This window comes from Pyrus communis, chromosome 4, assembly GCF_963583255.1.
Source record: "Pyrus communis chromosome 4, drPyrComm1.1, whole genome shotgun sequence".
NCBI classification, from domain to species: domain Eukaryota; kingdom Viridiplantae; phylum Streptophyta; class Magnoliopsida; order Rosales; family Rosaceae; genus Pyrus; species Pyrus communis.
The window spans coordinates 9,172,682-9,197,298 of record NC_084806.1 but is presented as its reverse complement, the minus strand read 5'-3'; the positions used below and the strand labels follow the sequence as shown (position 1 = coordinate 9,197,298).

General features: G+C 35.5%; 6 protein-coding genes across 6 annotated transcripts; 2 read left to right on the top strand and 4 right to left on the bottom strand.

Moving 5' to 3' along the window:
- The first annotated feature begins 1,929 nt into the window (after positions 1-1,929).
- Positions 1,930-5,624, top strand: LOC137731590 (galactokinase-like). The gene is made up of 13 exons (XM_068470745.1): positions 1,930-2,440; positions 2,549-2,733; positions 2,827-2,873; positions 3,033-3,124; positions 3,252-3,334; positions 3,415-3,483; positions 3,568-3,753; positions 3,935-4,069; positions 4,199-4,333; positions 4,439-4,509; positions 4,906-4,983; positions 5,116-5,257; positions 5,364-5,624. The coding sequence occupies exons 1-13, from the start codon at positions 2,269-2,271 to the stop codon at positions 5,472-5,474; spliced, it is 1,506 nt and encodes a 501-aa protein (XP_068326846.1). The 5' UTR covers positions 1,930-2,268; the 3' UTR covers positions 5,475-5,624.
- A 3,644-nt stretch (positions 5,625-9,268) lies between these two features.
- Positions 9,269-12,853, top strand: LOC137731717 (uncharacterized). The gene is made up of 4 exons (XM_068470907.1): positions 9,269-9,619; positions 10,015-10,900; positions 11,704-11,839; positions 12,011-12,853. The coding sequence occupies exons 2-4, from the start codon at positions 10,354-10,356 to the stop codon at positions 12,069-12,071; spliced, it is 744 nt and encodes a 247-aa protein (XP_068327008.1). The 5' UTR covers positions 9,269-9,619; positions 10,015-10,353; the 3' UTR covers positions 12,072-12,853.
- Positions 12,854-13,819: 966 nt separating this feature from the next.
- Positions 13,820-14,807, bottom strand: LOC137732310 (cell wall / vacuolar inhibitor of fructosidase 1). The gene has a single exon (XM_068471618.1). The coding sequence runs from the start codon at positions 14,730-14,732 to the stop codon at positions 14,082-14,084; it is 651 nt and encodes a 216-aa protein (XP_068327719.1). The 5' UTR covers positions 14,733-14,807; the 3' UTR covers positions 13,820-14,081.
- Positions 14,808-15,738: 931 nt separating this feature from the next.
- LOC137730797 (cell wall / vacuolar inhibitor of fructosidase 1-like) lies at positions 15,739-16,263 on the bottom strand. Its single transcript, XM_068469769.1, has one exon. The coding sequence runs from the start codon at positions 16,261-16,263 to the stop codon at positions 15,739-15,741; it is 525 nt and encodes a 174-aa protein (XP_068325870.1).
- A 912-nt stretch (positions 16,264-17,175) lies between these two features.
- LOC137732644 (cell wall / vacuolar inhibitor of fructosidase 1-like) lies at positions 17,176-17,724 on the bottom strand. Its single transcript, XM_068471944.1, has one exon. It carries the CDS (start codon positions 17,722-17,724, stop codon positions 17,176-17,178), a length of 549 nt encoding a protein of 182 aa, XP_068328045.1.
- A 757-nt stretch (positions 17,725-18,481) lies between these two features.
- LOC137732642 (pectinesterase inhibitor-like) lies at positions 18,482-18,928 on the bottom strand. The gene has a single exon (XM_068471943.1). The coding sequence runs from the start codon at positions 18,926-18,928 to the stop codon at positions 18,482-18,484; it is 447 nt and encodes a 148-aa protein (XP_068328044.1).
- Between the last annotated feature and the right edge of the window lie 5,689 nt (positions 18,929-24,617).

The following is a 24,617-nucleotide window of genomic DNA, read 5'->3' as shown; positions in this document are numbered from 1 at the left end:
CCGACGAAAACGAAGAACTCCAACTCGGGCAGTCACTTTCAGGGCATTTTCCAACGAGCTCCGGCCATCTTTTGACCTTAAAATAGGTATAATCTTATTTCTCTCGTCCTAAGCTTCGTTTTGATATATTATAGGTCAAATTCGGTTGTGTAACGACTTCAAACGGGGCAATTGAATTTCTTTCCAAATTTCCGACGAAAATTCTGTTATTGAGCAAACTAAAGAAAATTAGATTTATTAGATTTATTATTATTAGTTTATTAATTAGTGTAGTAATTTCTCATATAGGAAAGGACCACCCAGAGGAGTACCGCATGCAAAATAGTTGGACGATTTATGACCTACATGTATTTGTGAGTAGGTCTTTTCGTTTATATATATATATATATATATGTGATTTTTCTTAACAACTGCTTTTATATATTATGATGTGATATGTGATGTTTAGCTTTACAAATAGATTTTTTGTACATATTATTTGTGAGCATAAACTTGTGGCATGATATTTTTGCGTTTTATCTGCCCATTATTACGTATTTGCAAGAAGTCTCTTAGTTATTTGTACTGTCATGGGACTAGCTCAGCTCACATGATGCATTACCATAATGTAAAACCTACACCCAACCTATTCCATTGTTTGAATAACTCTCCAATGGACTTGTGTGCCTACATAAATTAACGAGCATTGATTTCTTGTAATAACGAATTGAGATTTGATGTTGATATACCTTGTTGTTGTGCCTACATCCTTTAACTCACTTGTGCTGCAGAGTACCTATTACATACTATTATTATAATATTTTTGGGAAACGATATATTTGTTTTACAGCGAGGGGTTACACTTTTCGAAAATGGTTTACTAAACTTTATTTTTCAGGCCGACTCACCCTTGTTTTTCATCCCTCCAGGTTTTAGTGGCAAAACTGTTGTGGCGACGAGGATTCCTGACAAAAGTTGGTATCATAAATCACTTCCGATGGTATATTTATTATCCTAATTTTATTGTACTTTACTTATGCTCTAACATCACATGTGAAATGAGTTCAATCCCGCTCACATGCACACTTTTACATTTAGTCACTTTTAGGTTTTAATTTATTCACATTTTCCACATCATCACATTTTATGGCTTCGTCACTTTTCCAGGGTTGGCCAGCACAGGTCGATTCGGAGTGTGTCACTCATTCCACTAGGCATGAGGTTGTTCAAAGTATGCACATTTGCTTTAAAATGATTTTTTTTTTTTTTTGGTTTGGGAAGTATTTTGGATAGGATAGCTTAATGGTATAATGATTTTGTTGTAATGAATATTTTTCAATTGCAAAGTTTCGAGCTAATACATGGATATCTTGTAAGCGAAATGACTTATGAACAAATGTAACCCTTAATTTGGTTGATACAATGATTTTGTTGCTCAGAATTTCTCTATTGATTGGATAATTTATTTTTAAAAATGCTCAAAATTTATGCATTTGAATTAGAGTTGTTAAAAATAAAATTGAGACTTGCTTAGTGTGAGGATTAGAGGTAAATAAATGTGTAAAAACTAAAATGTCTAAAATGCTCTTAAATTTAAGGATCCATTAACGGGAGTGGATAAAATGAGACAAAAAAGTTGAAATTGTTAGTTTCAGCGGGTAAATTGAGACCCAATGAAAGTTTCAATTGGCATTTCAAACTAATAACCCTTGTATTAATACGAGGATTGTTGTTGTTTTGCCCGCCACCCCTCCGCGCCACCGCACTGCCCGTGCCTCTCCGCGCACACCGTAAAAAGCATACCGGCAGCAGTTGGACCTCACCCCACGTAATGTAACTGCAAAATAAAATAATAAAAATTCCAAAAATATATATTAAAAAAACGAGTAAACCAATCCGAAACGACAACGAGCACTCCTATATCTGAATCCAGAATTATCCAAATCCCACGTAACTACCCATCAAGGTCTCAGATTCGCGCTGTAAAACCACTTCGAAATCTTAATCTTACTAGGTTGTTTATCTCCTTCCTTAATTCTCGTCCCCATAAAAATATCTTCTTCCTTAACTAGCGGGTTCTAAAACTCCGACTCCTCCGGCTCCTCGCTCCTATTTCTTCCCCTTCATCCTTAATCCGAATCCCAAAGTGTCCTAAATTATTGTCTAATTATTAATTATTCGATAATAATTAGATAATTTGAAGTTTTTGTTTGCTTGCGTCGCCGTCGCCGTCACGGGGGGCTTTGAGTTTTCTTTAAGTGGTTGCGGAGGGTTCGGGTAATCAAGTAGATGGCACAAATGGCAAAACACGAAGAACTCCCCATTCCAATTCACGACACCCTCAACGCCGTCTACGGCGACTCCTCCCAACTCGACGAGACCCAGCTACGATTCAACCGGCTGAAGTCCAAGTTCCAGCAGGTTTTCGGTCACCCTCCCCAACTCTTCGCTCGCTCTCCAGGTGGGTCCCTCTTTCTCTCTCTCTCTCTCTCTCTCTGTCTCTCTCGGGGATTTTTCAGTTTTCGATTTTGTGCACGTGTTTGAATTTGTGATCGGACGGTGGATTCAGGGAGGGTGAACTTGATCGGAGAGCACATAGACTACGAGGGCTACTCGGTGCTGCCGATGGCCATACGACAGGACACCATTGTCGCAATTCGGAAGCGCGACGACGGAGACGCCGAGAAAGTTCTCAGAATCGCCAATATCAACGACAAGTACCAAATTTGCACTTATCCCGCCGACCCGACCCAGGTACCAAATTGTTTGACTTGATCATCCCCGTTGATATCGGTGTGCAATTTTAGTCAAAGTTTTTGACTTTTTAACTTTTTCTGGTGGTTGAAGGAAATTGACTTGAAGAATCACAAATGGGGGCACTATTTCATTTGTGGGTAAGACATAAAAATCCATGCTTTGATCTGTATGTTTGGCTAAATTTAGTTTTTTTCCGTTCTTTTTGTTTGATGATGAAAACATTTGGATGGTCAAACGTTAAAACTATCAGTTTCTGAATGTACGGCAGAAAGTGATGGGTTTATGTTGTTGTTCAGGTACAAAGGTTTTTACGAATTTGCCAAATCGAAGGGAGAAAATGTTAGAGCAGTTGGGCTTGATGTTCTTATTGATGGAACAGTTCCTACAGGTGCATTTCCCATCAATTAATGTTGTAAATTTTTAGGTTAATTAGATTGATAATATCTATATATAAGTACAGGGCAACTAGTTTTTCATATGGTGGAGTAAAATTTGAGATTTATTGTTTTGTATAGGCTCCGGACTATCGAGCTCTGCTGCATTAGTTTGTGCTTCTACGATTGCGATAATGGCTGCTTTTGATGTGAATTTCCCCAAGGTATATTCGTGGTCTGTGTGCCGGTGCTATACATATTGTATAGATAAGCTTCCAATGCTGACATTGTTTCTTGTGAGCAGAAAGTGGTTGCCCAACTTACGTGCGAGTGTGAGCGTCACATTGGCACACAATCTGGTGGAATGGATCAGGTCCGATAATTTTATCATTTTCGATTAATTTGAGTCCGATATCTGTCACGCACCTGTTTGTCCTGATATTGGTTCAAATTGCAGGCAATCTCTGTGATGGCCAAGACTGGGTTTGCAGAACTAATTGATTTTAACCCTGTTCGTGCTACTGATGTGCAACTTCCGGCTGGTGGGACTTTTGTTGTGGCCAATTCTTTGGCAGATTCTCAGAAAGCAGTAACTGCTGCCACAAATTACAATAACCGAGTTGTTGAATGTCGTTTGGCTGCTGTAAGTTTGATATATTTTGGTCTTCGACCCAAAACTTATGTTCCAAATCCTAAATTTTTTTATGAGCTATTAATACAGGGGGTAAATATCAACCTGGGTTTTCAGCTCACAAGAAGGGTGTACTATTTTTTTTTGTCGGAGATATTGTGTACTGACATTGTGGACTTGGAAACTTTTTTAGATTGTGCTTGGGATAAAGTTGGGGATGAAACCGCAAGAGGCAATATCAAGTGTCAAAACTCTTTCCGACGTTGAAGGGTTGTGCATATCATTTGCTAGTACTCGTGGGTCAACAGATCCTGTCGTGGCTGTAAAGGTAGTTTTATTCATTGCCTGCCAAAATTTTGTCAATCAGTGCTTTATACATTTGATTATTTTCATGTAGGTTTGTATTAATCGCTTCCCTATCTATCTCATTTAAATAACACTTTGTCTTTATCTACAGGAGAATTTAAAAGAAGAACCTTATACAGCTGGGGAAATAGAGGAAATTCTTGGGGAGAGTCTGCCCTCTATCTTGAAAGATTCCTCGTCTTCTTTGGATGTTTTGAACGTTGCAAAGAACTTCAAGTTATCTCAGGTACTTCTTTTGTTGTTAGCTATATCGAGTCATTGCTAAATTTGTCGATTATTTTCGTAAAAATTGGAAATTTTGATTTAATGTTAAAAAACTCTTGTTTACCAGAGAGCCTCCCATGTGTACTCTGAAGCCAAGCGGGTACATGCTTTCAAGGACGCCGTCTCATCAACAGTAAGGTTTGTATATTAGTTGCGGAAGTGCCAATCTGTTGGTTACTAGAACTAGAAGGGGATAGCATTCCCCCTTCTATATCGTACCCCTCTCAGGGTTTAAACTCGAGACCTACCGCCATTTAATAAGTAGGGAGAGATACCACGTGTTACTAGAGCCAGTGGTGTACTATCTTAGTTCATTTGAACTCTTTTACCCCTACCCATGACGCAGTAAATATGGCTTAAGATATAGAATGGAATTGGCATATCGGTACTAAACTTAACTGTATGTTCTCTTTAGTAAACATGGGAATTTTGTATGTGGTGGTAGCTTAGGGTGCGGTTAAGGTACGATATAGAACTTGTTAGTGGCGGGAACAAATACAAGGTTTTATTCTAACACTGGAACTGTTTTTGCAGTGATGAGGATAAGCTAAAGAAGCTTGGGGATCTTATGAATGATAGCCACTACAGCTGCAGTGTGTTATATGAGTGCAGGTACAAATTTATATTTTTGATCTCCCTCGAATTTACATGCACACTACTGACACACACTCGCAATAATAATTGATCACATCTTGTAAATTTTATCAATCTTATCTTTACCATCTTTCTTTTTCAATCAACTAGCTGTCCGGAGTTGGAAGAACTTGTAAATATTTGTCGGGAGAATGGTGCTCTTGGGGCAAGGCTTACGGGAGCTGGATGGGGCGGCTGTGCAGTTGCTTTGGTAAAAGATAGTATTGTCCCACAATTTATCCTCAACTTAAAGGTTTGCACATCTGCTAACATCCTTAATAGTACTTTCCTCCGTTGTCGATTTTGTTTGTTTATTTTGTTGAACCTAAATATCCTTTGCGGTTCTTTATCCGCATCAGGAACGCTTCTACCAGTCGCGAATTGACAAAGGCGTCATAAACAATAACGATCTCGGCCTATATGTTTTTGCTTCCAAGCCGTCGAGCGGTGCTGCTATCTTCAAGTTTTAGTCTGTGTCAATTTGTGCAGTGCTTTTAGATTTCGGGTTGAACTGTAGTGTACTCTGTTTTTAGTAAAATTTCTGTCGATTAACCAACATGAATTTCTGCTTAAGTTGATAAATTTCAAATATAAAAGGATCATAACAGTTAGAATTTCAATTGTGGTTTCCAGCGCCCTTTTTTGATGGGCCAATCCGCCTTTGAATGGTTGTAAATGTATCCAAGCTAATTGGACCTGAGATAAGAGGCCCAAGCCTCAGTATATTCATGGGCCGCGGAGAGAATATGTATCGGCCGCACGTGGGTATTAGTGTGAGGGTGGTGAGTGGTGACGGCTTTTTATCACGAAGCTAGCTGGATAGGATAAGAGTATAACATTTTAGTCAATATAACTCGTCTCTTTAGTTCTTAAAAGTTGAAATCGATACAAGTGATGCTTGAGCTTCTTCACCATCAATCGTATTGGTTCTTCTATATAGAATATTTGTTAAATCAGGATTAAAATATCTAAAATATCCTTAATTTAATAAACAATATGTCAAAATAATTTAACGAAATTTAAGGGTATTTTGTTATTTCGGTCTGCCTTAATGGAGATTTCTCATGGAATGACCAACATGTTTGACGGTGGACAAATTCAATGGTCACTTCTATCGATTTTAAATCTCAGGAAACAAAGTAAGGAGTTATGCTAATGTCAGAGACCATTTTGGCTAAAAAAACATAAGTAATGCTAGAGATTAGATGCCTATATATCAATTGATGTTGTCTAGTGCTTCATATCCACTTGCAAATGAGAGGTTTCAAGTTTGATTTTTAGTGTTTCATCATCACTTGTAAGTGAACGGGTTTTAGTTTGACTCATATAGATGATGTGTTCGATACCAAGTTATGACTAACTCATTATACGTAGAAATTTTTCTATATACCAAAAACACAAATCAGTACATTACATGTCATAATATAAATAGATAAAGAATATATTTTTAAAATATCCTCTACTTGTGTTATGATACGTGATGTAGAATATTTTGATTTGTTTGTATATATTGAAAAATCTCTTCATCATATGGGTTTGCACGGACCAATGAAGATGATAAGACTAATATGATAAATGAGCTGGATTATTGTAAAGTTATCTGACCTCATGGAAAAACAAATTTAAGGTATAGTATTCGAATACACAAATCCAAAATACACATGACTTGACCTGTGTTGCCAAATGCCAATCTATAGTGTATTTCAAGATAAATGAATGGACCAAACTTTGATGGCAAGCGAACGTGCCTATTTAGTTACGTGTCATATTCAGGGGGCCTAACTCATATGCACCATTGTTTGGATTGATAGTGTAGTTTTAACATATGAGAAATATTAATGAGATCATTTTAAAAGTGAGAGTTTATATGAATTATTTGTCACTTTACAGTTTAACGTTAATTTCCGTGTCATATAAAATATTGGGCAAAAAATATGAGAAGATAGAAAGTTCACAAAAAAATCCCACTTTTAAGAAAGTCTCTTTAATGTTTGTCCAGACAGATTCTTACATTGAGCCTTTGACTCCTAAATATGGCTGAGGATTACAACCATTTTTCTTAACCTTTTCATATCATTGTAAAAGAAGCAAAGGTAGGTACTGATGAGAAGCAAAACTTATCAACTGCTACAACAATAGCACTCCGGCAAAAGAAGCTTATACTAACTTCAACAAATACCTGTCATCAACTACTACATATATAAGTTGTTTTGGTTTGGAACAAAGGTAGGTACTGATGAGAAATTCGTACGCGTAATTAGTTGAGTACAACTACAAATAGGAGCATGAGCGGAGATGATCTCGAGACCCCTTCTCCCTTCCCAAGTTCCTCATTTCCGCTTCTTCAATTATTTTTTACATATCTCTCTCATCACGTGACTAGTCATATCACAAGAATAATAAACTCATGATCGTACACAAACGTAAAATGTCAAACATATGTGTAAAAAAGATAAACTTATAATTAAATTCATGTTATAATTAATGACACGGAAGATTTTATCATCATGTTTGTATGATTGTGGGGAATCACCCGCCTAAACGACGCATGCACCATGCATGAGGGAGCACAAAGTCCATATAAATGTTTCATATCTTTTGCTAATGGGTCCTCTATGGTAAACGATGGGACATAAACTCAATTATCAACGGATCAACTTCACATAATTATTATAAAAAAAAAAAATAATAAAAAAAAAAAAAAAAAAAAAAAAAACTCCACGTATAGACAAAATGGGTGTCACCATTTTTAATTCACGTGGAGATCGTGGGCGTGGAGAGAGTAGGTGAGTGAGTGAGATGGTTGGCCAACCCCGTAACCCATCCCTCTCCCTCCACCATTTTTATCTTCTTCTGTTCATCAAGTTTTGGTGACAGCACTACTCAGCAGGGATTCTTCTCTGAATCGTATGGATTGGAGGACTGCCTGAAATTGGGAGTCTCAATCCTCAAATCCCAATCCAGCCAGACTATATGTGGTTGTCTTTGTCTTTACAATGTTCTTATCATCACTCGAAAATAAGTTATATGAAACAAAGATGGTAAAGTCACGGTGCTATAATTAAATCAATCATATAAGAGCGCACGTGAAAAACTTAAAACACATATTATCGTGTTTATTGGTTCAAGTGACAATGATGATGTAGGTTTTGAGGGTGTAGGTAAGTCATTCTCAAATATACGAAGAACTTAAGCTCATTTTCAAATATTTGGACAATGACAATTGTTTTTGGGCCTTAAGCGGTTTTTTCATAGTTACCCATTCTAAAACTTCGTATGCATAACTTACGTTGTTAAGAACATTTCTTTCATGTCTATTTATTGTATTATGTTCGTTTTTTTTTATCATTGCAACTATCGTCGGTGTATAAGTATAACAAATAAATAATACTTAGTCATCTACAAAAATAAATAATTTTCATTTAGAAAGTGTATATTTTCTTAGTTGTAGATACCATTATTGACGCGGTATGTGAAACACCTTGTTGAATTAATCTTATAATTGAGATGGTTACTTTTCATACAAGTGCCAAAGAATTTTTTGTTAAGATAGTTTCCCAACATTTGTTAATTGTTAGGGGAGGAGGATCAGTGAAGATCAAACCGGTACTATAATGCATAAATATAAATTGTTTTCCGACACTGTTGTAAAGCGTCATTGGCATTGAGATTTTACCATTAAAAAGGAGAATTTGGTAAAAAAGAGATGAGATTAACGATGTCTTTTAGGTAAAGGGTAAAGTTACATAACTCCATATAATCCTAAACTTAGCATTACAAGATTATTGGGATAATCAGACACACTCTAATACGTTTTGTCGTTAATATGCATACAAGTAAATTTAACTGACTTTCTAACAAAAGAATATTCCACAAACATTGTATAGCATATACCCATTTCCATGATTTAAATGCTAATCAAATTATAAAATCAATAAAGATCATCACTTTGTTTCAAAATAAAAAGTGTGTTTATAATTCCGGATCTCTCCCATCAAAGGTCCATGATCAAATGATCGGGACTGTTGAGATTTAATTCAACGATTATAATTATTATAACTTTTAGAAGGTCTCCTATTTATAACCATTGAATCAAATTTAAATGTCTGGATCAGTTGATCTAAACGTTTGATGGTCCTTCCCTATAATTAATCACAAAGGCCAACCTTAATTGGTCCAAATATAATCCAAAAGGGATTTAAAATAAAAAAATAAAAAAATAAAAAAAAAACCCCACAAGAAAAGTCAAAGATTCAAAAAATGGCATGCAAGTGTCGGTGAAGCTGGCGAGGAAGAGGAAGAAGAAGACATCAGATGCGCGTCGTTTGCGGTGGTATTTAACCGACGAAGATATAGCGCCACAATATCAGAAATCAAAATTTGATTTTATTATATAAAAGCCCTGCACTTTCTCGGTGATCCCCCTAAAACTCCTCGTGTCCGTTCCTTTCTTCCTCTCTCTCTCCTCCCTCCCTCCCCTACCCCCCCTCTCTCTCTTCTCTCTTCTCACTCTGACTCTCTTTAATTAGCACTTGAAGCTTCCATATTTGACGCTATCTTCGATTTAAGCTCTTTCTCCGCATCGGATCTGGGGCTTCTTCGCTTTCTTTTGAAGGTTTCTACTTTCCCTTTTCTCCCTTTCCTTTAGTTTTTGCATTTTTTTTGCATCATTTCTTAATTTTTGAATTTGGGGTTTTCGAAAACAATGTTAAATTTCATGGCGATGCATAATAAAGGGTGTCGATTGCTGTAGTTTTGATGGGTTTTGCTTAATCTTTCATTATGTAGTTTTGTTTGATCAGGTTTGATTCATTTTAGCATTGCTTTTTAATCTTAAATTTGTACATTTAAGCAATTGTAATCTGAGAGACGCATTCGCATTGAATAAAGTTGATTAATTTCTTGATTTTCGACAAGTTTTGAATGTACATTGCATTTGGTTTTTTAGTATATTGTATTGTGTTTTGCTTGTATTGTTGTTAATGCTTGGAGGGTTTTGTTGATTGACAGGAAAGGGAGGAAAAAGGAGGGAGACACTGTTGTTTATTGGTTGATTATTCTTTTGGGAAAGCGCCGAGCCGTGTCAAACAAGTAAAATTACATTCAATTAAGCTGTCTTCGATTTAATTGCAAGTTAAGTTGGAAATTGTTGTTTGATGAAGCTAGATATATTTGTTATCAAGTTTCACCTGTGAATATAATATATATTGTGAAGAGGCCATTCCTTCTAATGGGTTGACTCCAAGATTCAAAATTTGGTTGTTTCCATTTGGGAGGGGTGTAACGTGGCTTTGAGCATTTGGAGTCCGGGGAGGGAGTTAGCAATTAACTTAAGTTTGGTTCATTATAATGGATCAAAAGAGTCCGAGGGAAAAGGACTTTGAAGTTGATCTTGAAAATGGGGTGGTAGTTAGTGAAGAAGATTCAAGCGATAGCGCTGTTTCGAGTACTAAGAAGCAGGCAAAGACATTAATTGCTAAGGTTTGTGGCGGACTGTTGGATGGAACAGTTAAAGTTGAAGATAGGATCGGTTTGTGTGGCAATGGGTCCAACTCAAGTGTGGTGTGCCCCGATAACTTGAAGGTGGCAACAAACAAGGTGCTGGAGGGGAATGAGTGCATAGATCATGTAGAGAAGTCACGGGTGAAGGACAAGAGGAAGAAGACGAGCAATAAAAAGCCTCCTAAACCTCCCAGACCTCCAACAGGCCCATCATTGGATGCGGCGGACCAGAAGTTAATCAAGGAACTCTCTGAGATTGCCATGTGGAAACGTGCAAGGATTGAGCGGATGAAAGCCTTGAAGAAGATGAAAGCTGCTAAGGCATCGTCTTCCAATAGCAGCACATTTGCCATGCTGCTCACCATTCTCTTCTGTCTCGTGCTAATCTTACAAGGTAATATTTCTTTATTGAACTCGAGATCTGTTGTATTTGATAGTTCTTAACTTGTTTGTTGGTTGTTTTATGGTTTTAAACAGTTTCAAACTGTTTAGGTGAACTTGCGATGTGCATATCACTTTTGCTCTTTGTGATTGACAATTTGAACTTTTGTATCTAATCAATGCTTATTTTAACATTTCTTTTGGTTATTCCCAGAAAAATAATCGGTTTGTTTCTGCAATGCATGTTTTAGTTATAAAGGTGATTCACAAAATAGTTCGTATATGTTTCTTTTACAATTGAAGATATTTATTAAACTATATTTACCTTCAATAAGCTTCTCAACATTTATTGTTTCAGAGATCCCTAAATCCCAAGACTTTTCCTTTATCTTTCTCATTTTTGTTATTCTATTATTTAGATTTGTTTTGATATTGTTAAATGGGATATGCCTTTGTTTTCTTGATAGGTGTAATACTAATTTCTTTGTTAGTGAGAACTGAGAAGTAGGAAACAAGAGACTATGTTTGTCTTGTTGTCGAATAAGGTTATTATATCTCAGATATTCGTAATCTCTTAACTACATATGGTCGACAACCATAGAGAGACTAAATGGTTACTTAATTCTCATTAGGCTTTATCAAAGTGAAATAGTTAGGCTTTTGAAACACTTGGATGGAAGTGGAAGGTTATTTTCTCTTATTTTAATTTTTTATATTGGACAATTTCTCGGTGCCTTTTTTTGTATTAAGGATTTATAAATATTTCTTTTCCTACCCATTACTTGACATTCACATTCTATTGGCATTTATATGCAGGAATTTCGTATAGAAGAAGCTCACCTGTAAACTTTGAGGGATCTCCAGTGTCTGCAGGAGGAGCAGAGGGCAATTTGATCTCAGTTCAGTACTATCCAAATCCATCATCAAACGAACCTGGTTCTGCGTCCCCCAAGTATGTTAAATTCATTTTATCTTCGGTAAAAAATGCTTCTTATTGTTTTTTGGTTTTTATGGCATCTTCATGTATATGAATAAATATCGATATATACACTTTTCTAACTTGATGAACAATGTTGGTTTCACGGTCTGAAGTAAAATGTTCCGCTTTGATTGCACCTTGCAGTAAAGTAGAGCAGGTTGCTGGTTCGGATCCACAGGAGAAGCTGAAAAGATGGGCAGGGTGATATTATAATGTTGTTGCCTAGTCTATGTTGAGCAACAAATTCCACATGCCTTTGAATCCTCGTGCAAGCCATTGATGCTTGCACTTTTTTGTATGCATGATTACAGAAGCTGAATCTAGCTAGGTAATTGATACCCTGTATGTACAGAGAGAGAGAGAGAGAGAGAGAGAGAGAGAGAGAGAGAGAGAGAGAGAGAGAGAGAGGTTACAGTACAATTTTGTGTTTTGTAGGTGATGTCAAATGCATACTGATAAAGTTGCCGTCTATGCAACTGGTTTGGCCTCTAATAAAGTTGTGGCAATTATCCGACTAGAGAATCACCCGAATCTGACTCTTTTCCAATTCGAATGCTGCATTATTTTGGCCGGAATTTGAAGTGATACGTTATTCACATTGTTGTTACCGTTCTGCAGGCATCAGATCCGAACAGCATTTTCCATCTATGAATTTGGGGTTTTATGATGTTTGGTTTGCCTCCAAAGATGCAAACGTTTCCTCTATGGATGGAATGCCATGAATGTAGAATGGAGATGTCGATTTTGGTTCTTTGAGGTATGCTTTGGTAATGCGTGGATTAGGCGAGTTAGCCAGGCTAGTGTGCCTCCTTTTGCACCTAAATACGAATCCCTTCATTGTCTGGTATGTAATTTGTACACATTTTGGCTACAAAACGGTTTTTGCAAGGAAAAGATTCCAGAAACTTGGCAATAGAAAACCCCATTTAACTGGAACGGCTTGCGTAAACCCCAACTGTGGAATTCCGACCAATAATACAATATTATGTGTCATTTGTTATTCTGGTGCCCGTTGTGTTTCTTAGGGTGCATGCAGCAAGCTAAGGTTCCCCCATCGGAACTTTTTATTTTCTTTTTGTTGAAGTGCTTTTGGCCAGGGTGTGCTTTTAACATGCTTTGAGGCATTTGTGCCACATATAACATGTGATTTCACAGGGTGTTCGCTTCTTCTAGCAGTCGAGCGGCTCTCAGTATATTTGCTCCGTGAGTTTCCAGCAAATAATTGTAATTAAGTAGGAAGGGTCCCAATTGATCACAAGATACCATTTGCCTTCACATGTATACAGTAACCAAATCTTTTAATCTGGATATCTTTGAGATGATACAACATGTATAAATGCAAATCACAAACGATTCTCAAGGATATGGCAAATCTTGATCGAATTAAGCAGTTCCACTCGATGTTCAAATTATCGACCTTGCAATATCGCTCATGTTCATGGCTTAATGAAGGTGCGAAAAAGCTTTATTTTCCTCTATCATTCTATGTGTCTCTTCCTTTCTGCGTATGGCATTTCCTCTACCATTCTAATTTGAAACTGTATTTTCGATCGTATGGATGAACGAAAAACTTCACCTATAATTTGAGTTCATATGTTCTTGGGCCTTCATCCTCAGACACCTCATTACGATGAAGATATGACATATAAGGCACTTCATCCTTCTTCGTTCATGCCACGTACGATCTCGCACCATACACGACCACATAGGGTCACTACGGAAACTTGACCCAACCCAATCCAATTCAAAATCTACGAGAATAACTTACATAAAACGGATTTACAGTCACAAGGCATTCTGATTCAACAATACATTATTATGTAGAGAAAAACAATGCATTATTAAATAAAAAATATCACATAACAGTAAATCCGTTTCATATAAGATCTTCAAACCTACCCTTCAAAACAGTTAAAATAAAGTTTTCATCTCATCTTACCCCACAAAGGAACATGAAGAGAATATAACTCTGATTTCAGTGGCTGAAACAGCAGCTACAAGTACAAACAAAAACTACACAAGAAAAGCAACATCACACAAATACTCACTAACTATAATATTAGGAAAGTGATTTCCGCACACTCGTTTTTATTTTTAACCTCTGAATTGAGCAAATTAAAGAAAAATTGACATAGATAAAACCAAAGCGTGCAGAAGGAGAAAAAGAATGTGCGGTTATCATTTATCATTTTCCTAATAATAAGATAGGGAAAAATCAACCCTCTAATAAATTGAGAATGGCAACAGCCACACCAGAAAGATCATCCACAAGAGCATTCCTATCAGTGAGAGGAGACTTCACTCCTCCTCCAAAACCCTTCTCGCATGCCTCAGCCTCCTTTGCAGCATCAGAAATCCCGTACTTTGCAAACCCAAAGTGCCCATTTCCCAATGCTTCAATTGCCTGCGGCAGGCTAAACATCACAACTGGGATGTACAACTCAGCACAGTCTGCCAATGCTTTCTGCAAATCTACCTCCGGGGACTGCTTTAGCAGGCTGTGGATGTAATCCAGTGTGTCACTTTCATTTGCCAGTAGAGCATCGGATACTATCCGGGCCAATCCCGGCACGTCGGCGTTTGAGCTGTCGGGGTTTGATTGGAGGGTTGAGAGGCAGAGATCATAGTGGGGTGTTTTTTTGCATGTTGTTTGTATCAGATCATTGCCTTCATCTGATGGAATAAAAAACGATTGGGTTGTTGGGGGTGCAAAGAGTAAAACAACGAGTAGAAAAGGAAGAAGGGTTGAGAATCTTGAGATTGAGCTACTCATCTTCCAAGATGGGAACAGAAAAATGGAAACTTTGTTGGGATTGTTTGTTCTGATTCTGTTGGCAGTTAACTTATACTCCTGTTTCAATTTCATCGATTGGCAGATTGATTGATTGCCACTTGTAGGCGCTTTTTGTAATCATGTGCCTATGAATTCCAATTGCGTTTACATTTGTGTTGGTTCACATGTCGATTATTTTGGTGTCATTCTGGTATTGCCATCTGTTGTCAAGAAAAACTTACCTACGCCTAAGATGCTATTGAGACGGTTCGAAAAGTCACTCACAAATTGGCACTTTTTTTGTAACTTTTTTAACACGACAGTACGTGATTAGCTTGAAATACTGTTACCCTTGAGCAGGAAGTTATTCTCCCTCTTTGGTGCTCAAGTACAAGTAATGAGAAAATTGGAGGAATATATATGATTAAGTTATTAGCACCATTCTTAATTTCCTCAAGTTTTGGCCTCAATGGAAAGAAATAGTAATAATAAGGAACAAAGCTAAACAACAAGCAGAAAAATATATTGATAACATGTCGATTTGTTTAATAATATCAAATGAATAATCAATAGCATATCGAAAATTTCTTTGATAATCAACTGATGTCTGTTCCATATATAGTTGGACTAATTCAAGTAATGCAACATAATCCGTTCTTTAACAAACTCTATTCATCAGTATTATATATTTCTCCAGTTCAAAAGCATGTTCTAAGTTGTAACTAATGTATTTTTCATGTGTCAGGCACAACAAAACCACGTTAATGGCGTTGAGAGCATTCCACATCGAAGGATGGAAGTCTAGCATAAGTCATAAGAGCCTCAATTATGTTGGGGCATTCAACTCGTTGCCACTTGAATTTTAGTTGGATGCTCACATTCTAACAATAACGTTGATTTGCAAGTCCAAGGAATGCAATTTTTGTTATCAAATTAATATGTAATGATTCGAGTGTAGTAAGTTATTAACATGTTCATATAAAGTTAATGATAACGATGAGCTAGCTAGATCACACAAGAGGTTCTAGATACTGTAATGATTTATTGAGTTAATTACCAAGGCACCATAGATGAACACAAAACAAAATCAAGTAACGAACTATTCTAACGTTTTGGCAATTGCAGCAGCCACAGCCGCAACATCATGAACAGCTTTGTTTTTATCCGTCAGAGGAGAGCTCCCCGAAAAACCGTTTTCACACGAAACAGCCTCGCCGGCAGCGTCATTCATGCCTTGCTCCGCAAACTTAGGGTTACCCAAACTAAAACCCTGACTGGCTTCCGGCACATCAGCTGTTATAACTGTGTTGTACACTTCAGCACAAGAGCTCAATGATTTGTCACCAGGCTTCTTCTTAAGAAGGTCATTAATTTGGTTCAATGTGTCCGTTGCCTTACCCTTAACTACATCAACCATTATGATGCCTAAGCCTTTGACGTCTGCACTGGAGCTTCGAGGGTCTGATCGAAGAGAAGAGACGCAAAGGTTGTGATCCGGTGTTTTTTGGCATGTTTGGTCAATAAGAGTAGCGTCATTTGGCACGTAAACCGGCCTGCATTGGCTTACCGGAAGAAGGGAAATTTGTATGAGAAAAGTGAGTGCTAGAGGGATTAAATTCTTCATGTTTCCAAGCAAGAAAAAAGGGTTTAGAAAATTTTGGTAGATGCTTGATTTGGAGATGATATCTGGAGAAACAGATTAATTAGTACAACATTTGGTAAGATGTGAGTCTCTTTATATAGTAGTATGAAACTTTGTTGTCTGGATGGTGAAAAATCTGGTTTGATTAACTTTCTTAATGAGAAAATCCGACATGATTCTTACCATGCCTTGTGAGATGCTTTCTATGTGTGTCGTCTTTAAGATGCTCACAAAATATACTGCTATTCGCAAAGGCTAGCATATCAAGCACAAATCAATTAGTGGACAAAGGTAACCAGCAGCTTCCAAATTCAAATTATAGTGCATGTTCGAAGTCAACTTCTGGTTAAATGCGTTATATTGTTAATGTCATACAAATCGTTTCTGCTAATTATACTATTTAAACACACAAACTAATCATCTCTTTAATGCGGCCGATCTTTACTAAAGAATATGTCAACAATAAGAGTGTGTATATATACACTCACATTATATATAGGGATATGATCAATATATGCTCTGATTCATTTTTTTAATTTGGTGATTTTCTTTTCAAATAGTTTATTCTTTATAGGAAAAATATTTAATTGCAATTTAATTGAAAATTTATTTTCATACTAAGGTTAGGTTTAAAAAAATGGAGTTTTAACAAAAAGCCCACGGTATTATTCATTTTAACGAAAAACCATATTTTTACACTAAAAAGTAAATCCTAGTACTATTCACTTTACCCTTTATTTTGTCCTTATCGTTAAAACTCAAAGTTTTTAAGCCATTTTTATTAGTTTTCCTTTAAAAAAAATTAGAATCAAATTTAAATTTATTTTTTCCTTTTAGAAGACAAGAAACTTGATTATTATCTAATTTACGTTATTGCAACAGAAAATTAATACATCAAAACAATGTCCTGGCAATTCCTGCTGTCACGGCCACAAGATCAAGGATGGCTTTGTTCATATCTAACAAAGGAGAACCGCCACCGCCGCCGGTAAAACCATTTTCACAAGCATCTGCCTTGACGCCAACAACATTTATGCCTTGCTCTGCTAAGTCATAGTCACCTTTAACAAAAGCTTGATTGGCTACTAGGATATCAGTTCCTAAAACTGCATTGTAGATTCTGTTGCAAGAGCTTAAGGCTTCAGCTCCCGGGCTCTTCTTAAGCAGCTCGTTGATTAGGTTTAGGGTTTCAGTTACCCTAGCCTTAACTACATCAACCATTATGATGCCTAAGCCTTTGACATCTGTGTCGGCGCTTCGAGGGTCTGGTTGAAGAGAAGAGACGCAGAGATCGTAATTTGGTGTTTGTTGGCATGTTTGGTGGATCAGATTGGCATCATCCCTTGGGAGGAAAACCGATCGACAATGGCTTGTTGGAAGAAAGACAACTAGACAAACAATTTGAATGAGAAATATGAGTGTTAGAGAGGTTGAACTCTTCATCTTTTCAGGACTAATGGTTTGAGAAGTTAAATGGTGCGTAGACACATTAAGTTCTGGGTGTGACTGTCACTTTATACAAAGAGTGAATCCAACCGGATTTTGTACAGAAAGATTTCCCCTTTTTGGGAAATTAATTAAGATGATCAGAAATCAAATCTCAACTATTGAACCGATAAAAACTAAATATCGACAATGTATCGATTAAATATCTATGTATAACGATAAAAGATTGATGACAAAGCGATCAGATATCCATGAAGTACTGGAAAACTAATCATTTCAGTAATTGAGATTTGGAAAATGATCATTTTGGCTATTTCCTAAGTCGTTTTTTGGTAAAATGTCGCACTGCTACTTGATATTACCAATTCACTTATATTATAACATGTGAATTTGTATGTCATCTTATTTCTGTAGGTAAATCTTTGTTACCATAACAATGCAATGCATATATAGCATGCTTCAAAAGCTGCTGCTTTTGGAAAACCAAATTGGTGCTATCTCATGGATTTCAAAATTTTCAAATGGTACTGGTGAATTTCCAGTTTCATATAAAATTAACGATACAGGTGAAATATATTAAAATAAAGAAATTTATTTATTTCAAGGGTTCGATTCCTTCAACATTGTAACAAAAGAAATCATAATTTGAACCTCACATCAACAACATTGCTTTGATCGGGAAAGAAAATGCTGAAATTAATGTGTGACAAAAAGTATTATCGGCTTAATACTGCGGCAACATTTCTTATCAAACTTATGAAGTCAACTGCCCTGCAATTTGTGAACCTACAGTCCCGGTATCATGAATAGCTTTGGTGTAACCTGACAGAGGATTATCGGACCCTGCAAATTGTTCGTCGCATAAATCAGCCTCATGGACGGTGTCCAGTATGCGGTCTTGAGCAGCGAGATAATCACCGTTGGTTAAGACTGAAGAGGCCTGTTGAATATCTTCTATAACATTTTGGTAGTTTTCATTGCAAGAGTTTAGTTTGTCTGTTGGCGCTCCTGGGGCCTGAAGTAGCTCCTCAATTTTTTTCTGGCCTTGGTTTGCCTTAGCCTGTGATATATCAATCACGATGAAGACTAAGCCCGTGGCATCTTTTGCTTCGAGACTTCGACTGTCTGATCGAAGAAGACCCTCGCAAGCTGCGGAGTCTTTGGTTTTCTTGCATGTTTGGGTGACGAGATTCTCATCCATTGGGAAGAAAACCCTGCAGTGGAGCAACATTGGAAGAAGGACAACTTGAATGAGAAGTACGATCAATGTTTGAGATGTGAAACTCATCATATTTGCGAGCAGGAAAAAGGGTTTGTGAGAATTCGGGCAGATGCTTTTGCTCGAGATCAACGAGTTCTACACATAAAATGCAAAGGCGTGAGTCCCTTTACATACAGGGAGTGCGAGATTTCTTGGCTATTTTGTTTTGTACAGATACAATGCAAATATTGGCAGAAAACAGAAAAATAGCACGCTCCCAAAATCTTACTGATTTTGGTTAAGATTTTGGCTACCATATATGTGAACCATGCCTTCTTTGGTTAACATTTTTGGTCTGGGAAATTATTTGTTGAGCTATAATTCCTATTTCTTTAAATGGTTGAAAACAGAAGTAATTGTCATTGAATATAGGATAAAAATTTGGGAATTTTAACGAAAAACTTCTGATACTTTTCACTTTAACGAAAAACTACATTTTTACACTAAAAAATCAATTCTGGTACTATTCACTTTACCATTTATTTTATCCTTATCGTTAAAACTCAAAGTTTTCAAGTTCTTTTCATTAGTTTTCCTTAAAAACTTACGTTTTTTAACATATCCTACTTGAGAGGAATTTACTTTTTCCGACATACCAGTGCCTTTGGTTTGGGATATTGTGTGACATCCCGTTAAGTGTTAATCAACGTGCTTATTTTTTATTGGTGATACATTATTCAGTTTGCATATTTAGTCTACAAATTGGATTTGGATCCCATCATGATCCAAATTGTGAGGATTCTAGGGATCCTCACATCTTAGTCATTCATCGTGTGTTATGTGGTCTGAAAAAGTTAAATGATTTATATTTAAAATTAAACACAAATAGTACCTGACGAAAACTGACTGCACGATGTACGATAAACAGCTAGGATGTGAGGATCCTTAGAATTCCCACAAAGTGGATCTGGAGAGGATCATCTTCCCTACAAATTTACGTACCTAGCATTACTCTATTTTTATAAGAATAATGCTAGGAAAACCAAATTTGCAAATTAAATTATGTGTCACCAATAGAAAATATGGAACTTTAACAAAAAGTTCCCGGTACTGTTCACTTTAACTAAAAACCACATTTTTACACTAAAACGTCAATCCTGGTATTATTTACGTTACCCTTTATTTTGTTATTATCGTTAAAACTCAAAGTTTTCAAACCCTTTTCATTAGTTTTTCTTTGAAAATAAGTACGTTAATCAGCGCTTAAGTAATAATCCAACCATCAATATCCACATCATTTGGTTTACAAAATTTGATTCAATGATTTTTTCTTCCTAACATTACCATTTTATAATGTTATCACGGAATTTGTGAGCTTATATAGAGTATAAAATGTTATACTTTGAAAGAACCTCCTACGCATTTCTTAAAGAAAAATACTCTATTCTCCTCTCTCTTCTCTCCACTCAATTTATGCCATGTGGAATCAACTTACACTTACATCTATGTATTTAATGTGTAGAGAATTTTATTCTTCTCTTTCCAATACGTCCCTGATTAATGTTTCAAATTTTAATCAAGCAATTATACTTCCCTTTTATATTAAAATTTATTTTCCAAACAATTTTATTTATTTTTTTTTTAAAAAGATTCTGTTTTTAAGCACTGAGCTGTGGCATCATTCTCCCCTTTTTTTTTGTAAAAGTTTATTTTTGATGCTTTTTTCTTTTAGTTTTGCCGTCTTCTGAGAAATATTCCGAGAAATTTAACCTCTGCTGGAAACAATATAGGAGGTTACTGCATACTGTTTATCAATATTCAAGCATTATAATTTATATATTAAAAAAAAAGCATTATAATTATAAGCCTCACGCTTTTATATAAAATAAGTAAAAAGATGCACCTAAATATCGCTTTTGTGATTGTCAAACAATTTGTGCAAATTGTTATACAAAAAATGCAATTAAACAAAGTTAAACAATTTATATTGCTTTTATTGGGAAAAAAAAGTCTGGGAACAAAACAATGCATCTGAAAAAAGAACTGCAAGGACAATTTAAAAGAAAATAAAATTGGAAGACAACTCCGGCAAGATCTCAAGAACAGGATTTATTTAAACCAAAAAAATCCAAAACAAATCAGAAATGTTAAAAAGTAATTTAAAAAAAAAAAGGGAAGTAATCATTGTATCGTTAAAATCTGAAACATTAATTAGGGGCGTATTTGATATGAGAAGAATAAATTCTCTGTACATTAGATACATATGTAAATGTAAGTCAATTCCACGTCTCATAAATTGAATGGAAAAGACCAATGAGGAAGGGTAAATGGATGATAGATTTTTTGCTGTGTCCAAAACACGAGTCTATATGCCCTATGTCATTATATAAGTATAGGAACACTTGATAAAAAATAAAAAATAAAAAATAAAAAATAAAAAAAACTTTTCCATGCTTGTACAACAACATATGACGTATCGGCACATTAAAAAATTTCTCCAAATAAAGAGTATAACTAGCATTCCTCTTTTGTTAAAGGATGTATTGTCTACTGAATAAGTATGGGAAGAATGTGAGATTCAGTTTCTCAAGGGGAACATTCATAGAGAATCTGTAGCATTTTATCAAAGGAAAACTAATAAAAATAGTTTGAAAATTTTGAGTTTTAACGATAAGAACAAAATAAAGGGTAAAGTGAATAGTATCAGGATTGACTTTTAGTGTAAAAATGTGGTTTTTCGTTAAAGCGAACAGTACCAGGTGTTTTTCGTTAAAATTCCCTTTTATCCATAGATGACCCTAGTATTAGGGACTGACCCATAAAAATTGCCCAAAAAGTCCAATAGGAATGGTCTACAGTGGCAATTGAATTTATAGTTTTTATTACAAATGGTCTATGAGATTGACCAAACTCATCATTTTGGTCATTCACTTTCAAAATCAATCAATATCGTCTTTGACATTCACTACCACACATAATTTGGTCATTCCGTTTAGATTCCGTCAATTATTATGTTAGTTTGTTTGTGGGACCCATAAGTCCAATAAAACTATGACACGTGTATTACACCAAAGAATGATTTTTATCCCAAATGGTCCCTGACATTGATTAAACTCCTCATTTTGATTCCTGAGATTCAAAAATCAATAAATTTGGTCACTGACTTTCACTACCACACATCAATTGAGTCATTTCGTTAAAATTTCGTCAATATTTTTTGTTAGTGTGTTGATGTGGTCCCACTAATCCAATCATATGGCGCTAAGTAGATTAACTATAAGAAACTTTTTTTTTTAGAGTGAACCAACTGACGAGTATTCCGCACTGGCATTTCTCTTGCATCCCACAATCCCAATTGAAAAAAAAAAATCAATCTAAATTCGATAAAATCGAATCCAAATTCAATTCAAATTTGTTAGGATTATAACCAACTAGAGGAAATGAGAAGTGAGTTCAGGGAGGCCAAGAGCTTTAGTGGTCATGGTGCCTTCCTTTTCTTTTGAGCATACCCAGAAAAAGACGATGATGTCTTTTTCTTCTTTTTTAGTTTTAGTTTTTTAATTTCTTATTTTACTTTTAGTTTTAAATCTTAAAAAAAAAAAAGTTTCTTACAGTTAATTCACGTGACACCATATGATTAGATTAGTAGGACCATATCAGCACACTAACAAAAAATATTGACGAAATTTAACTGGAATGACTAAACTAATGTGTGGTAGTGAAAGTCAATGATCAAATTTATTGATTTTTGAAACTGAGGGACCAAAATAAGAAGTTTGATTAATGTCAGGGGCCATTTGCGATTAAAAAAAAACCTTCTTTTGTGTAATCCACGTGTCACTATTTTATTGGATTTGTGGGTCCCACATACAAACTAACAGAATAATTGACGAAATCTAAACGGAATGACCAAATTGATGTGCGGGAGTGAATGTCAAGGACGACATTGATTGATTTTGAAAATGAAAGACCAAAATAATAAGTTTGATTAATCTCAGAAATTATTGGTGATAAAAACCTTTGAACTTAATAGAGACTCATTTGTGGTTAAAAGAGACTGAAGGAAAAGTCTCATTAGAGCCAATTTTTAGTAGTGTGAGCCATGCACCCTTTTTTTCTTGTGTAATCAATACATATCCTATATATATATGGAGTAGGGCTCCAATTAACTTGGGTAATGTTTCAAAGGATCTGCAGGAAACTTCATATCCTATAACATTTCTATATTGTCAATGGGTTGACTTGTTGATTTGAATCATATAAGCTTATTATTTGATGAATGACTAAATTGAATAATCTTTTAGAGTAGAGAGTTACGGTGTGCTAATCTTGTGTACTCAAGTTCAAATCCAGCTTTACTCTTATAGATTAGAATACCCTGAGAACATAAGAGGGGTACCATTCTCGTTAGACAATATTCAGTGCATAACATGTAACATCTTATTTGTAGAAGCTTAGGGGGGTGTAGTCAAACTCGGATTTGAGAGGATTTTGAAAGACTTTAAAAATCCTAGTGTAGTCAATTAAAAGATTTTAAAGGATTTTAAAATCCATTCAAATCTAGGTGTAGTCAATTAAAAGATATTAAAAGATTTTAAAGGATTTTAGAATCCATTCAAATATACGTGTAATCAATTAAAATTTTTTAAAGGATTTTTAAATCCATCAAAATCTAAAAGTGTATTAAAAAAATTAAGATTTTGGAGGATTTCAATAAGTTGTGGATTTTGTGGGATGTGAGAGTAAAAAGTATATATAACCAAGATTAAAAAGAATTCAACCTCACCCCCCCTAGGATTTCAAATCCTTCCACAATCCATTCAAATTCTTTAAAATCCATATGAATTTTGTAGGAATCTTTAATCCTCTTTAATCCTATAAAATCTATCACTTTTAAAATCCTTTAAAATATTTAATTCATTTTGGGATACAATTTAAGTTTTTCAAAGTACAGGGATTTAATTCGAGCAAAAAACAAGACGGACAATTTAAACGAGCAGAATTAGGGTTAGTGGGTTGACTTATTTTCAGCAAAATTTCATAAGATTTGATTTCTTACAATTTCTAAATTGTCATAAATTCTGGTTATAATTTGCTAATATTTTCTGCTGATTTTATTTCATGCCTATTTTCATCTTCAAACGCACAATCTCGTACATTAAATTTTTTTTATTTTTTTAATGCTGCTTAAAACACCTTCCTTAATTCATTTCCTTCCTACCCTATAAATACATTGCTAATACAAGCCACTATTTTCCATCAATATTTCAATCGAAGTTGAAACTAGAAAATAGTATTCATCTTAGGAATCAAGAATTTGATCCTTCGCCATGGCCCTTCCATCTTCCACTCGGTTCACTATCCTTGTTTTTGCAGCAGGTATACATTGACCAACCTACTTGAACTAAATGATTTGAACCCACCATCTTTATCTTAATGATTATTTTGTGTGTTTGATCATATTTTTTTTGTCAATTTATCGATTTCGATAATTTGTTGATATTTCTATTGAATATTTCATGTATTCGGATCACCGAGATTTCATATACGGTAGAAATTTAATACCTTTCAATGCATGCATGCAGTTGCAATATTGGTGATGTTGGTGAACGCAGAAGTACTCCAAGACAACGTCAATTCATGTGAAGGGATAGGTTGCAACCTTGGTGCTCAAAAGGAGAAGAGATGT

Bases quoted from the DNA above. Each gene is read 5' to 3' on its own strand.
- LOC137731590 (XM_068470745.1), top strand. From the start codon at position 2,269: ATGGCACAAATGGCAAAACACGAAGAACTCCCCATTCCAATTCACGAC. The intron at 2,441-2,548 runs GTGGGTCCCTCT...CGGTGGATTCAG, and splicing joins ACTCTTCGCTCGCTCTCCAG to GGAGGGTGAACTTGATCGGA. The intron at 3,484-3,567 runs GTCCGATAATTT...TTCAAATTGCAG, and splicing joins AATCTGGTGGAATGGATCAG to GCAATCTCTGTGATGGCCAA.
- LOC137731717 (XM_068470907.1), top strand. From the start codon at position 10,354: ATGGATCAAAAGAGTCCGAGGGAAAAGGACTTTGAAGTTGATCTTGAA. The intron at 10,901-11,703 runs GTAATATTTCTT...ATTTATATGCAG, and splicing joins TCTCGTGCTAATCTTACAAG to GAATTTCGTATAGAAGAAGC. The intron at 11,840-12,010 runs GTATGTTAAATT...TGCACCTTGCAG, and splicing joins CCTGGTTCTGCGTCCCCCAA to TAAAGTAGAGCAGGTTGCTG.
- LOC137732310 (XM_068471618.1), bottom strand. From the start codon at position 14,732: ATGAAATTGAAACAGGAGTATAAGTTAACTGCCAACAGAATCAGAACA.
- LOC137730797 (XM_068469769.1), bottom strand. From the start codon at position 16,263: ATGAAGAATTTAATCCCTCTAGCACTCACTTTTCTCATACAAATTTCC.
- LOC137732644 (XM_068471944.1), bottom strand. From the start codon at position 17,724: ATGAAGAGTTCAACCTCTCTAACACTCATATTTCTCATTCAAATTGTT.
- LOC137732642 (XM_068471943.1), bottom strand. From the start codon at position 18,928: ATGGATGAGAATCTCGTCACCCAAACATGCAAGAAAACCAAAGACTCC.